At 45.9% G+C, this 15,247-nt stretch overlaps 1 protein-coding gene across 1 annotated transcript in view; it reads left to right on the top strand.

The window, feature by feature from the left end:
- PIK3C2G (phosphatidylinositol-4-phosphate 3-kinase catalytic subunit type 2 gamma) overlaps window positions 1–15,247 on the top strand; it is a 340,743-nt gene that overhangs the window by 144,565 nt on the left and 180,931 nt on the right. The window contains exon 18 of the mRNA XM_019543878.1: window positions 441–535. Within this exon, the coding sequence (XP_019399423.1) occupies window positions 441–535 (95 nt within the window). The remainder of the gene's footprint in view (window positions 1–440; window positions 536–15,247) is intronic.

Below are 15,247 nucleotides of genomic sequence, written 5' to 3'. Positions count from 1 at the left end.
TCAGTACTCTTTTCCTGTCTACCCCTTGTCTGGTCTCCAGGCATCATAATCACTTACAGTGTATCTGTGCAACTCATGGCATAATAATTGATGCTTCTCTATGCCACCTGCAGATATTTTTTTAAAAACTGTAATTAATTTTTAATGTCAGGTTGATCAAGTAAAGGAATTTGAATGTTCTACATTAAATTTGCAGAGTGGGGAGGAGGTTGGGAACTGATTTGAAGCACATTTTTAATGGATGCTAGAATCAGGATGAACTCTGCAATTGTCCAAATGATGATGTGTATTTATACCCTGGCTTTGTTCCTTCCATTTTCTGAGCATTCCACACCTCTTGAATTCAAATAACCACACAAATAAAACCTTTTCCTATCTATTTTTGAAAGAAATGCAGTAAAACTAACCTGTAACTCAATGTTTTTTCTATATCTGCTTAGGTAATTAAGTTCGAATGGAGTCTTGAAAGCCCTCTAGTGCAGTTCCTTCTAAATCGCTGTCTTCAAAGCATTCAAGTAACACACCAACTTTACTGGTAAGATTATTTAATATTACAGAATTATGCTTTTTAAGTGATTTTAAGCATTTATAGTGACTGATGACAACACTTTAAAACCAGTTACAAGGTTAAGAGTAGGATGTATACGATGATATTTTCTGCTAATAAAAAAGTCAGGCTTGTGAAACAGAAATTGTCTGAAGTAAAATACTTTCTAGCATTCTAAATGTATATAAGGAGAAGCAAAGTGGCCAACATTTTATTTTATTGATTATGGAAATGCATTCCATATTGGGGCTGTACGAAGCTTCGGTCCCTGATTCGATTCAGCAGAGGTTCGGCCCAATTCGGTGGCTGAATCTCCGAATCGAAATTGAATCAGAGGACCCTTTAATCTCTCCGAATTGAATAGGAACCCTCTGAATAGATTCGGAGAGATTCGGCGATTCGGACATAGAAACAGCTTTAAATGTTTTTTCTACATACCTCTACGTAGCAGAACTCATGAATGCTGCGATGCTGGGGCGGATGAAGTGTCCCACAGAACATGGGGGCTCCCCCCCATGTGATCAGCAGCAGACCCAGAAGTAGACCAGAAGCACTTCTGGTCCACTTCCCTGTCCGCCAGAGAGCATTCTGGGGGAGGCTCCCTGTACTCCCCTGGCTCAGTGACTGGTGTCTCCTGGGTTTGGGGGGACACCCTGGGTCCCCCTGCTGCTGATCACCAAGCTGGACATGGCGGGGGGGCAGTGTGCTCACTGCCAAGCATGTGGAGGGCCCTCCCCGCACTCCTGTGGGACACCCATGCACCCCAGCATCGCAGTGTTCACAAGCCACACTGGTACTTGATGTATGTAGAAAAAGCTTTTAAAGCTGTGTCTATGTCTGAATCACTGATTCTCCGAATCAGCATTGAATCTTCAGATTTGGATTCAGCTGAATTGAATCAGGGACAGTGATTCAAATCACCAAATTGAATCACTGTCCCTGATTCAAGCCGAATCCAAATCCTGCTTCGCACACCCCTACTACGTATACTGAAAGCAGCTGACTTTCACGGTTAGCTGTTCTATGTAAGGACCTTTGAAAATATATTATCTTATGCCATAATTATTTGATGTGCTATATTGTTTCTTTTGAGCCCATGAGCTAAAATATGCTCTTTCTATCCCCTTGGCAAACTTATCCTAGGATCTGAAAGTCAAGCCTGCACAGTAATTCTGACTATCCTACAGTGTATGTCATTTAGAAGTTCAGTTGAATTACACACCTCAAGGCAAAGACTGAAACATAATGACTTTGTTGATAGTGTTCCTGACAGAATAGACTTTAGGCCTTTCTTTCGTGTGTATAGGAACTCTGCAAGTGGTGATCAGAATAAGCATGCAATTAACATATTTTGTTGCTGACACAACAAGATACAAATAACATGGATAAGGAGCAAATCTGTTAAATAAAGAAGTACCTATTCTACATAATCATCTTCTTTACAATACCTGCAGTTTAATTAAAGCTTTCATCATCATATTGGGTAACTTAGCAACATCAGAGAGAATATAATTTAATTCTTATGTATCATGAATCCCTAAGGTTGCCCTATAAACTTAGGTCCAAATCTTACTTTACCTATTAGGTTCTCAAGTGTGATCCTGTTCTGTCCTGCTCAAGTCCCTAAAGCTCCAGTAATGCATCCGTTTCTGTAATATGCTGTCATTCTAAGGAAGACAAAGCTGATTCACCCATCTTTTATATTAACATTTTTTCAGAGATTCAAACAGAGTAGAATAAGATCACACTTGGGTGCTAAAGTCTGCTTAAGCATCTAAAAGGTGGAGCAGAATGTCTTGCTCTATCAAGCTAGATCTCATTTACACAGAGAGTAAGCTCAACAACAGCACAGATGAGCAGATTGTCATCTTGTATGAATTGGTACATCTCCCCTGAAGTCAGCAGAGCCATAAGATTTTACCTTCCTCTGATGATCGTCCTCAGTATAGTGTTTTCCTTTTATCATTTGCCATGTAGATATCTGGATCTACATTTTGCAATATAGTTCTTTGGAGAACTTTTTCTGCCCCCCTCTTAAGCAACCAGAATTTCTTCAGCTCTCATGCAATATGCAACAGATGATCTATTTATGTGAAGCTAATCAATTCATGAAGACAACACATTACCTGTCCTTTCTCTGGAACAGTGGACTTCTATGTAGTCAGATTTAATGCCAAAAGAAAATAAAATCCATAGTGAATGAAAGATTTTGAAATGTTTATAGTTTCCATTGAATTTCAAATGGTAGCAGCCCTGATTGCTTTTCAAGCACCTTTTATCTATGAGTACCTTCAAAGTACTAAGAGCAAAGCCTTTGAATATTTTCTTTGTCCATTCATCCTTTATGTTGGGAAGTTATCCTGGTTCCTTTATTCGGGGAGGTTATCCTGGTTTTGCACACAGTTGGCATATTCGTAAGTGAGATGTTACTGAATGTTTAACACTACACTCTGTCTTCTCTCCCTTCAGAGCTTGAGGGGCTCCATATTGCCACTATACAAAGCTACTCGCACTTGCATTAACCTCAGTAGCATTTTGGGTATGTGCACATAGACAAGGTATTGTAAGCTGAAAGGGGACAGGAAATTACTGTGTGTTAGGTGCTGCACAGTAGGGGTCTTGTTACACTTTATGCTGTAAGATGAAAAAAATGTTAATCAGCTTAGTATTGTTTGGCTTAGTGGAACAGTTGCTCCTTAAGGCAGAAAACCATCTCTGATGAGACTGTGACTGTCCCTCACCTGCGCAGTTGTCACTTGCCGCGATAGGCTTGGTGAGAAGGGGCAGGACTAGGACCCTGTAAGTAGAATGTTTTGTAGTGTAAAATATTTCTGTTTCTGAACAAAAAGTTCTAGTTTTCCATGTAATAAGATTTGTTCAGAATTTTTTACAGTATATTAATGCTGTTTATTAATAAAAACCTTCCTCTCCTTGGCAAATTGAATTTCAATCCCAGCAAAAGTAATTAAAAACAAAGTTCTGCTTCCATTTATCTCTAAAAGTTAGAGAAGCTGAGTGATTCAGTAATTTCCATATGTACGTGCCCATAAAAATGGATATTTTTATAATGAATGGAAATAGATACTATCTTACTGTCTGAAATGTTTAATTCTAGTTCTTTCAACTGATTACTAAATTTGCAACCCACACTGTGTATGAAATCAAAATCATTTTCATGCACAACTGCTATTCACTGTCTTAAAAGCAAAAACTGATAAAAACAAACTTAGAAACCAAATAATACCTGTCTTTCTTTTACAATGAATGACATTAACATTCCACTGAGATCTAACATTTTTTTTAAACCAGCTTTTTAGGTTGGAGGAGATTTTACAGAAATTTAGTGATGTTCTTTCATGACAAAACAAAATCATCTGATCAAAACAGTCATGTTTCACAACTTTCTTCTGGATTCAGGAACTTATTGTAGGCACCAAGTCACTGATGGTGCTATTAAATAATGGCAAGCTACCCAAACCACCACTCAGTTGTGCATATTTAAAGTAATATTTGAGCTATTTAAAGTCAAGCTGACTTCATTTCCTGCCACTCCAGAAAGATAAGTAGCTGACATCCAATGATAACGTGCCAACTCATCCTCTGGAATAACAATGTTGATCAGCAAAACACTACTTTTTTGAAAAAATATCCAGTGATCTTTTTGAAAAATACTATGAGTAAAATAACTGACAAAGGCTGACAAGACTTTGCTCGTAAACCTCTTTTACATTCATAAGCAAAATTCCCAGCTGTTATAAATCACTATAATATCATTGACAGCAGTGGTTTTTCTGCCAGTTTATGGCAATTAGTGTTGAGGATCTCACCCAGTGGCATGAATGTACACCTCCCCAACTCTTCTTACGCTGAGTAATTATCTTTTTAGTTTTTCAGGAATTTAGGTTATGAGTTTCGTCACTTCTGTATATTCCTGAGTATTTGAACATTTTCCTACAGGACATAGGGCCTAATTAAGCATTATTTTAAGGGTTTAAAGCAGGGGCAGACAAAATATGGCCCACGGGACAGATTCAGCCTGCCAAGCACTTTCATCCAGCCCACAGCTGGATGAATTGCACCCTGTCCAGCACTTCCACCTACAAGAGTGGGAGTGAGGCACTCACATATACCCACACCCCCAAACATACTCTATTGTGCCTCGCTCCCACCCTTGTAGGCAGAAGGGTGCAGCCCAGCCAGCATGCAGCTCCTGGACAGGGCTGCTGCTGCTGTTGCTATAGCCCCCATAGACCTGCTCAACTTTCCAGGGCTCCTACTGGATCTGGGCACCAGGCAGGGAAGCAGCGGGGGCTGAGCTGCAGCTGGGCAGGAGCATGAGGCATGGGACTAGGGCTGGTGGCAGCACAGAGCCTGTGCCCAGGTGGCAGCAGCAGTGGTGGAGTTCAGGTGTGTAGCATGTGGGTATGAGGGAGGATGGGGTGGTGTGGGGACTCTCCCACATGCCTCCCATGGTGTGCAGCCCCAGCAGGCAGTGGCAGCAGCAGCAGGTGGGGCACTTAGAGAGCAGGCACCTGGCATCTCGCTATGCATCACAGCGAGGGGCACATCTTCTGCCAGGCCACCTGGATTGCCAGTGCTCTGTGCCACTCACGCACAGCCCCTGCACTCTCTGGGCATGGAAAGAAGCACCACACGCTGGAGCCAGCTGCCCTCCCCACCAGGGCTGCATGGCAGTGGAGGGAATCCCCAGCCACCTTCCCCTGGAAGCTGAGGAAGGCAGCTGGCTCCAGCACCTGGGGCTTCCCTCCTATGCCCGGTGAGTGTGGGGGCTGCGCATGAATGGCAGGGAACACCAGTGATACAGACTGCCCAGTGGAGGGCTGCACTTCTCACTGCGATGTGCAGCACTGGCCAGGGCTGTGCTCCAAAGGGCACCTGCACCCTTAGTGCCCTGCCTGCTGCTGCTGTGCCATGGGGGGAGTGATGGGGTCCCCACACCGCCACTGCCCCTCACACCCCACACACCCTGTACCCACAATCACCCACATATACACAACCCACAACATACCCTATGCCCCCTCACAAACAGTGGCTGCACTCTGCCTCCCACTGCTGGGCTGAGCAATGTGGGGCTGGTGGACCTGGTCGAAGCGCAGCCCTGCCTCCCCTGCCCCCCGCCACCAGGGTGCGCTCCAAGCAGCTCCGCCAGCACCGCAGAACTCAGCCCAGCAGTGGGAAGCAGAGCGCAGCCCTGGCTCTCCTTCGCCTCCCACCACTGGGCTGCACTCAGCAGCTCCACCACCTCCATGGAGCTCCTGGCAGCAGAAGGTGGGGGAGAGCCACTGGTCAGGGCTGCTCTCCAAGGGGCTCCACCACTGGCTCTCCCGCCACCTCACGCTGCCAGGCTGAGCTTCATGGGGCTGGCAGAGCCGGTCAGAGTGCAACCCAGTGGCAGGAGGTGGGGAGAGCCAGGACTGCGCTCCAAGTGGCTCCGCCAGCCCCACAGAGCTCAACCTGCCCTCCCAGCACTGCCGGACTCCTCCGGGGGGTACGGGCCCCCAGATCTGCACATGAAATGACAGGAAGTTGTGGCTTCTGCCTGGAGCCGGCAGCAGCAGCAGTCTTCCCAGTGCTGGGCACAGGCTGCACCAGTCCCAGGCAGCAGCAGCAGCCTCCTATCATCCCAAGTTCAGAACTGGGGACCTGCACACGCAGGACAATTTCAGCACAGCTCCACAGCCCTCCCAGGGGTGCAGGGCACCAGAGCTGCATGCAGGATGACAGGAGGCTGCTGCTGCTGGGAAGTGACACGTTTTGCTTGTCAGCAGCTTAAGGTACAGTTTCCCAGAAACCCTTGCACCTATCTCCTTGAAACCTGACAGACTTCATGCCCTCAGAAGGGGCTCTCATCCCTGTCATTTTCATCTGAATCATACTGGAAATGACAAAAATATAGGAATTTTCATGATTCTCCATTATAGCCTATGGGCAAAACGTCGAAACAGTGTCAAAACAGTGAAACAGTTTCTGCCAACAAAACGGAACACTGCTTTCAAACAAAATGAAGTGTCAAAATGAAACACTGTCCCATCAAAATGAAATGAAATGTCAAAATGAAACACTGTCCCATCAAAATGGAGAAATGGAAATTGAAACAAAATGGGTGCTGTTTCTCACAGCCCTGCTCACTGATGTAAGAGCCTGTCTGATTAAATACCCAGTTAAAGCCTATGCCTGCATCCAGATGAGGACAGGTGTGTGGTATGTGGTGCCACAGCCCCATCTGTGGTGCCACACAGCACCTGCAGGCATTTCCTGAACTGCTGCCTTGCAGCATGGGGGTGGGAGTTGGCTTCAGGAAATCTCAGGGTCAAATAACCTATGCCGGGCAGCCCACGTGGTAGCAGCGTGCACTGCCCAAAATGGGAGCCTGGCCAGCCAGAGCCACACTTTAGTTGCCAGCCAGGGTCCCAGTTGCAGGAGCACCACAGCTGCTCCCCAAGGCTCCTAGGATCCCAGGTAGGACTGCTGGGGCCAGCACAATTGCTAGCCCCAGCCTCTCCTCCCTCACCTGGGGGAACCTGCCACACGCCAGAGCACATGTGGCATGGGCATTCCCTGGGGACAAGGAGCAGAAGCACAAGGTGTACCACTGCTACTTCTCCTTGGGGAAACAAATAGGTCCACTTGTCTGGACACAGCCTATGGGTTAATCTTGCTGTCACAGGGCGCTTAAGTGCCCTGCACCCAAAATGGAAGCGACCCGTGAGAGACCCCTAGTGGTGAAAAGGGGGTGGCTCAGCTGCCAGTCACCAGGGCAGCACAGGTGTGGGTTGCCGAGACAACCAGTTTGGTCAGCTGATCAGAAAGGGGGCAGGGCCTGGCCTATATAAACAAGCCAGGCTGAAGAAGGTGGAGCTCTGTTTGAGCAAGCTGAGTAGGGAAGCCTGATGGCCTGAGAACCTTCTGTGGGATGATACAGGGTGGAGGAAACCCTGGAAGGGAGATGGCAGGGAGTTGGCAGTTGGCTTGGAATTTATGTTGTAGCCCAGCAGTGGGAGTTTTCTGTTGTGTTGTTGTATAAGACCAGAGGACCGGGTGAGGCTGTAGGGATTGGAGGAGGCCTCGTAGGGGTTGGAGGAGGCTCCATGGTAGTGTGGAGACCCAACACCAGAGAGGGCACCACGTTTTGGGGTGTATCAACCCCGGGCCCGGTGTGGGCAGTATCGGGAGGGGACAGCCCCAGTGTGGGCACAGGCGAGAAGCACCAGTGGGGCACAAGACCTCGAAAGGGGGTCTGGAGGCCGGGCACGGCTACGGTCACCTGAGCCTCGATTTTGAGGAGCCCAGTGGGGCGTAAGACCCGAGAAGAGGGCCTGGGGGCCAGGCACAGCTATGGCCACCTGAGCCTCGATTGCAGGAATCGTGAGGCAAGGCCCCAGTGCAGGCTGTGAGAGCTCAGACGGGGGAAGAGGCCCCAGTGTGGGCTACGAGGGTGCGGGGAGTCAGGCCCCAGTGCGGGTGAGAGCCGTGAGAGCACAGAGGAGCAGCAAGGAGCCCCGAGGGTGGCAGAGGGGCGGAGAGGCAGGCAGATAGGGAGATGAGCCGGAGAGCGTCCATGAGGGCACAGGTAACGGAGATGAGGCAGAGGGCCCATTAGGGCACGGGTGATCATAGGACCCACATGTGGCCCCTGAGGCTTTAGTTGTAGTGCTATTGAAGGCAGGGCACAGACTGGGACGTCACAGAGCACCGTGCCAAAGAGGGTAAGAAGGCAGCCTCCCTTTAACAATATTTACCATCAAAGACGTGGCGGGCGAGATAAAGAGGGTGCATTTGGAACCAGTTGGGCACAGTAGGGGGGCACTAGGGGAGTTCATGGCACCCCTAGGTCCCATCCTGCCACACTTGCCTATTGTGTTTCCCACCTAAGAGTGCTAACAGTGCATGGCACCCAGTAGCACCCTGGAAAAGATCTCAGAGGATCCAGAGTGCCATGGTTGAGAATCACTGATATGATTTTTTTTTTCTCTCTCTCTCTCTTTCACTCTATTTGCGTTGACCTCCTGAAAATGATTTACATAAATTTAATTTTGCAGTATCATTTGTAGTCTCTTTACCAGAAACTATAATTTAAAGTTGGTTTTGTATAAATGAATTGACAAGACCTAAGATGTGAAGAATTCTACCCTTGTTGGAGAAGAATGGAAATTCTAGCTTCTCTATAGGTCATATGCTCCAGTCTACCCCCCTCCAGTTCCTCTGAATAAACCTTCAGCATAAAAGAGATTAATTTAGTATTAAATACCTTTCTAAATTCTACTGGGGAGCTATCTGGCTCCAGGTTTTCCCTCCTTTCATTTCAGAAACTGCATCCAATATTTCATTTTCTGTTGCCTGCTTCAAAAAAGATTCCCATCTGCTGGTTTTAATTAAAGAATTCTTAGTTCCAAAATCATCCTTAGCTATTTCTGCCAGATACACAATTTTACACTGTATCAAGTTCTTTCCCTTGTATTGTCAGTAAGTTCTAAAGCAGCTGTGACATGCACTTGAAGGACATGTGGGAAGCTCCTGCGTGCTTGGCCACAGATTGCTTTGTGATTTATTAAGCTTTCTGATAAATGCAACAAACTCTTACTGATAATAGAGGTAACCTTGCCTGCCACATTAACCCATTGACCTGCCCAGTATCTTTTAAAGTTTGTCTCTAGTTTCAGTTTTATTTACACCATGAGGGGAGGGAAATAGAGGATGAAATTACAAATTGTGCTTAGAAAATACTTATGGCACTTAAAATGTGAGTGCCTGCACATTAAAGCTTGTTAACTTGTGCTGAGTGCTTTCTGAGCATCTCAAAGTTTTGCCACTTCACACAAGGGTTAACTCTGGGCCATGCTACACAGATCATGTTAGGGTAACTACAGTCTACTCCATAGAGATAAAATGAGAAATTTGTAATCCTCCAGCATCCCAGGATGCACTGCTTCCAATCCCCTCCTCCTTCACTCCTGCTCCATGGATGAACTTTCCATCTTTCCAAACTCTAGAGCATGCAGGGCCCTGCCAGTGCCAGGATGGGGCTTGCAGTGGTGGAAGGATAGAGCTGAGAGGTGGAGAGACATGGAACCATGAGGGCTGTGGCATCCTTCTCCAGGGAGCTACCTCCCTGTCTTGGGATAGGGGATGGTAGGAGAGGGCTGTGCTGTAGGTAGCTCTCTACCTACCTCTGCTGACCTAGTCTTAGCCCCCCACCAGCCTTTCCCAGAGGGGGCTGTGCCTTAGGCTCAGAGCTAGGCAAAAGCTAAAGAAAAATTCAATTAATCTTGGTTACTTGAGTCACAGCCCCTGTGCCTCTTCATCTATTCTCCCACACACCTCCCCTCCCAGAAGTGAGGTGGAGCCCTGGTGTCCTGGCTCCTAACCATGCCCCTTGCTCACCAGTGGCAAGTCAGACCTGTGCAGGCAAGAAACAGTGACTGCTCACAATGGGCACATCCCTATGAGTGGGAACGTACATTTCCCCAGGGACGAAAAGCAGTGGCACATATATTATAGGCCCCTCTCAGCCTCCCCTAGCCCTGCTGGTGCCCCTCACTCCCCCCACACCCTCCCTGGCCATGCTTTTGCCCCTCACTACCCCCTACAGCTCCCCCAGCCCCGCTGGTCCCCTTCACTTCCCCACCACACAGCCCCCACAGCCCTGCTAGTGCCCCTCACTCTCTTCCACAACCCCTCCAGACCTGCTCAAGCAACTTTCACCCCCAACCATAGCCCCTGGCCTGCCAGCCCTGCCAGATGGAGCTCCAAGCTGCCAGGGCTGTGGGGCCAGGGACCCGGTTATGCAGCCCCTTGCCCCTGCAGAAGGCAGCAACTGCTGCAGTGGAGTGGAGCCTGGGCAGCCAGGGGCAGGTTTGGGCTGCCCACTGTGGGCTTGGGCTTCTGCCCTGCTGCCCTCCCCCAGGGCCTCTGCAGCCCAGAAGATGCAACCTGGCAGTGCAGGGAACAGTGGGACCATGCAGGGAAGCTGTCTGCTACTGTGAGCTCCACGCTGCCCTACTGATGCGTCCCCTGCACATGGCAGGGGCAGTAGCACGGGATTGTGCTCCTCACTGCTGCCACATGCAGAGAGGACACCTCACCAGGGCAGCACAGGGCTTGCAGCAGAAAGGAGATCCAGAAGCGGCCCCACTGTTCCCTGCAGTGCCAGGCTGCACCCACTGGGCTGCAGAGGCCCTAAGGGAGAGCAGCAGGGTGAGAGTCTGAGCCCACAGCGGGCAGCCTGCCTCTGCACCAGACCCAGATCTGGGGACCATGGGTGCCCACTGGCCCTCGGGAGTGTACACCACGGTGGGGAGCCAGCACCATCCCCTAGACAAGCTGCCCAGGGCCCTATCCCATTCCCTACTGGGGCCTTGCAGCCATGCATTCAAGCCCCAGGCCCCACGCACCACCCAGGTGGGCAGCAGCCCCAGCCCTGCCCAAATCCCTCTCTCCCTCCCTATGGAGGGGCCTCAATCCCCTCCCTCCCCCACTTACCTCCAGGAGTTGCTCTCCAAGCTGCTTCGTGGCCATGTACCTGTATGAGTGCATGGTGCCCCCCTGCCTGATCACCCTCCTCCTGCTCCCTCCCAGTCCCTTGCAGGCTGAGATTCTGCCAGCCTGCAGAGAGTACTTTCCAAAACTACAAAATCCATGGGTTTCTCTGCTAAAATGAGAAATTGGCATTTTTGTCTGGTAAAGGGGGAAATCCACATTTTTCCCTGTTTTTCTGTAGGAAATGGAAAACCCAGATCCCTGCTCATGAATGAGCTTTTCTGCCTCCTGGGGCTCCACTGAGAGAAAAAGGAGGTGCTCAACTGGCTCATGCGGGGCACAAACTAGTTCATAGGCTCTTCCTCTTCATGCAGTGAGCCCCACTGGATCCAGTGTTGCCTGCAGAAAATCTTCCTGTTCACATTCCTGTGACTATTACATGTGTCATTTTCATACACAATTGCTATCTGCTTTCACACTCTGGCTTTACCCAGGCATTTGTCTGGCAACCTGCTGCTCAATTTCCCACTTGCCTAAAGCATTTTTGCTTCTGGCTTCTTTCGCACGTGGCAGCTACACCATATGATTGAAACAGCTGGCTGGGTCAGCATGTGGCTGGAAATATGTTTCATGGATGGTTGTTTTCCACAGGGAATTGAATAACAGGGAGAAATGTTGTGTCTAAGATATGATTGCTGTGTGGAGGTGACTACGAGCAGTTTCACTGCAATGGCTTATTATGAATTTAAGGCAAAGGAAGAAGGATCCTGCTGAAAGCTGAATGAAGCTTGGTAGCTTGTTATCCACCCTGAATTTTATTTCTTATCAACAAATATCTTAGAATTTTTTTAGCATTCTCTGTCCAGTAACACTTCTCAACTGGAGTATGATAGCAGGGCACAAAAAAGGAGTGTGTCACCACCTTTTGCATGCATGTCCCACAGACAGAGATGTGACACTGCATGAAGAAAAGAGGCATTGTGAGTAAAATCCAGTCCACTGAAGTAAATGGGAATCAGGCTTTATATAAAAGAAGAAGCCCAGTAGTAGAAGTAAAAAAGCAGAATATCTAAGGCATTACTACAGTGTAATAGAGCCTACTGGTATAGAATCAATAGGGAGTTTTAAAAGACTTAGCTAAATTCTCTGCCAGCAGGGAATTTGGCATTCAATACTTTGTTCTCCAAAATCATTAGCTTACTATTTCATTCAGCTGTTTAACTTTGGAGTGATAGATTATCATTTCATATTTTGTCAAGGAAAATTTTTTTTCACTGTCACTTAATATTGATCTATACTAATCATATTTTGCCTCCAGTATTCACAGGAAGGAATGTCAGAGTCCTAGTTTTTTCAGTACCTCAAGTATTTGTAATCCACCTCCCATTCCCCAAGTCTCTCTCCCTTTTTTCTCCCACAGGCTCTCTTTCACGTACACACAGTCAAAGGCTGTCAAATGTGCTAACTGTAAGTCATTTTTTCAAGTATTCTGTGTTCTTAGGCAGAGATATGCATGTACTACTGCAAATTCAGAAAATGACAACTTTCTATTTCATTAGATTTCTCTTCAGGACCATAGTCTGGCAATGCCCATACTCACAAGAGTGGCCCTTAAAATTATGTGTGTATTTAATAGCTTTTTTAGAGCAATATTAAAGATGGAACCCTCCCCCCCAAAAAACACAAACAAAAAACAGTGTTTGATTCAAGGTTTCATTTAAGCTTGAATTCATGGTCAAAGCCTAATTGTTTTTAGGGCCTTTGTTCAAGTTTAGATTTGGTGATGCCAAAACCTCATGAACTGGTCTTGCAAGATACCACATTCATCTGAACTTAGACCACTTGATATAGCAACCTTCATTTAAAGACAGATTCTAATCTAGGGATTTGATTGTATATGACCTCTAATTAGATTACCAACAATAGTATTATCCTGCTATTTTTGAGAGGCAATAATCCCTGTCCTCATTTTTATACTGAATAATTCAAGTCCTCCATTATTATCCACTTGGGACTTGGATTATTATCTTGGATAATAGAAGCTTCATTTTCATTTAATTTAGTTGTTTTATGTTTTTTTTCATACTCCAGCTTTCACCACAAAAAGAGCATCTAAAAATAAAGTGATTTTTATTGTTAATATTCTTAAACTACGATTTTTGCTTGGTTCTGACTTTCAATGGCCACAAGATGAATGGGCAAACAATGTTGTTATGTCCTCAAAGTTATGACTTGAAAGAATATACTAAAACATAGATGTAAAAAATAAAGTCCTTCCTTCTTCATTTTTGGGCTTGCTTTCTTTCAAGTTTACTGCATGTAAGAATGGAAAGCAGGCTATAGAAAGTTTGCCTATAGATGGGGTGGTATGAGTTCAACACAATATGTCAGTGACTGAAAGAGAATCCAAAAGCCAAAGAGTCTCTTTCACCAACTAGTGAAGTTCCTCCCAAACAAAGTTAGAATCATAGTAGCATAAAATTCCTGTTCCATATGCTGTTCCTATTCTATAAGCAGAGGACTAAGGACCCACTGAAATAAATGGGTATCCTTCCACTGAATTCAATGTTCTTTGTATCAGTTGTTTACTTTCTTGCAAACTGTACTACGCTTTTCACCAACTTTGAATTAATTTGTTAAGTATTGATACTTGGCAGCGGGTGGAGAGGAAGCTTATGAATGCTGCCATTTTCTCTCTTCAAATTAAACTCTTCTGAGTAAAAAAACAGCTTTTAATTACTTGACATTACATGGAAATGGAAAAAACCTAAAAACAATATACTAAAGGAACAAAAAAATTAAAATACCAATGGTAAATGCTACTGCAGGTTTTAACAAAGGCACCTTAAAAGTCCCTTGCTAGCATCTGTATTTTTAATAGTTCCAGTTTTTTGCATCATTAATTAAAGGTTTGTCTCATAGACTGTATCATTTGTGATTGTCCAATAATAGGTGTGTGTCATAGTCCCAAAATAAATTGTATACTATTGTCTACTTAAAAAAACTTGTAGATTGCTTCCTGGAAACACAAGATACAATGGAATATTGAATTCTTCTCTGTGGTATGTAATGGCTGCTCATTAAAGTTCTACCAATGTAATAAGCAGTAACTTTTTCTTGTCCTCCCTTTTTTCTCTCCTTTACGTGAGAAGCATGAGCGGCCAATAATGAGTGGGCAGATGGATTTACAGTTACAGTTTTCTTTGTGCTAAACAGCATCTGCTAGCTTGGGGGTTGGTCTCAAAGGCGTACTTTCATAGCTTTGTTTTTCTTATGAAGGTAAGAATGTGGTCCTATTTTAAAAGAAAAACAGTTTATAGCTGCTATAAAAGGCAAATAAAACTAATAATGGATTGTTCCAACATGTTATTTTAGTTGATATCATACAACCCTTGTAGAGCTCTCCTGGTAGGTCACTCACTGGGCATGCTGTGTTTGGATGCAAACATATTTGGTGCATATGCTTTTCCCAGATTCTGACCACTACTTCTGGCTCCATCCTTTCAGCAAAATGTGTTGCTTCTGATATTTCATGCAATTGGAGTCCATGGCCCATTTGCCCTAGGCTACCAAGACCAGTGCTGCATTGAGCAGCTTTTCCAGATATCCCACTTTGGGAACTGGTTTTAAGAGTTACCTTGTTAGAGACACTTTAATAGTTGAAGACACAGACATTGTAAATGTTCACAAGTCAATCATTCGTTAGTTGCCAAGAAATACAAATACCTCGATTAACAAATAAATGCCTATGCATATTTCCCAGATTTGCCTTCCTAACACCTTTTGATTTTTTTTTTTATTTTTTTGGGGGGTGGGGTGGCATTAAAGCTGTGAGCAAGGAATCCATGATCCCTCTCCCATGGCTCACAACTTCTCTTCCAAACCACAGAAGTTCTCTCATTCCTGTTGCTAGCTTTCCACTTCTGCTCCTTAGTCTCTTCTTCCCTTTTTTTCTCTCTCCCTCCAAGATGGCTAGCGAGAGACCATTTAACTTATAACTACCAATCCCCTTTATCAAGTAAGTCCTTTGTCAACCTCACTTGTCAGTCGCTGATCAAAGTCCTCAATCAGGTGATCTTTGCTTTAGTTACTACCACTCCTAGCCTAATGGCTTTTTAACTGGGTTGGAGGGGACAGCTTACCATGAGACTAAGCATCTTTGCTCAACTGTGCTCTGTGGATGAAGATCACATTTTAATGGCT

The sequence above is a fragment of the Crocodylus porosus genome, unplaced genomic scaffold, assembly GCF_001723895.1.
Source record: "Crocodylus porosus isolate Cpor-Errol unplaced genomic scaffold, CroPor_comp1, whole genome shotgun sequence".
Lineage (NCBI taxonomy): Eukaryota > Metazoa > Chordata > Crocodylia > Crocodylidae > Crocodylus > Crocodylus porosus.
Note: the sequence above shows the minus strand (reverse complement) of the source record. Positions and strands in the feature narration are given on the sequence as shown.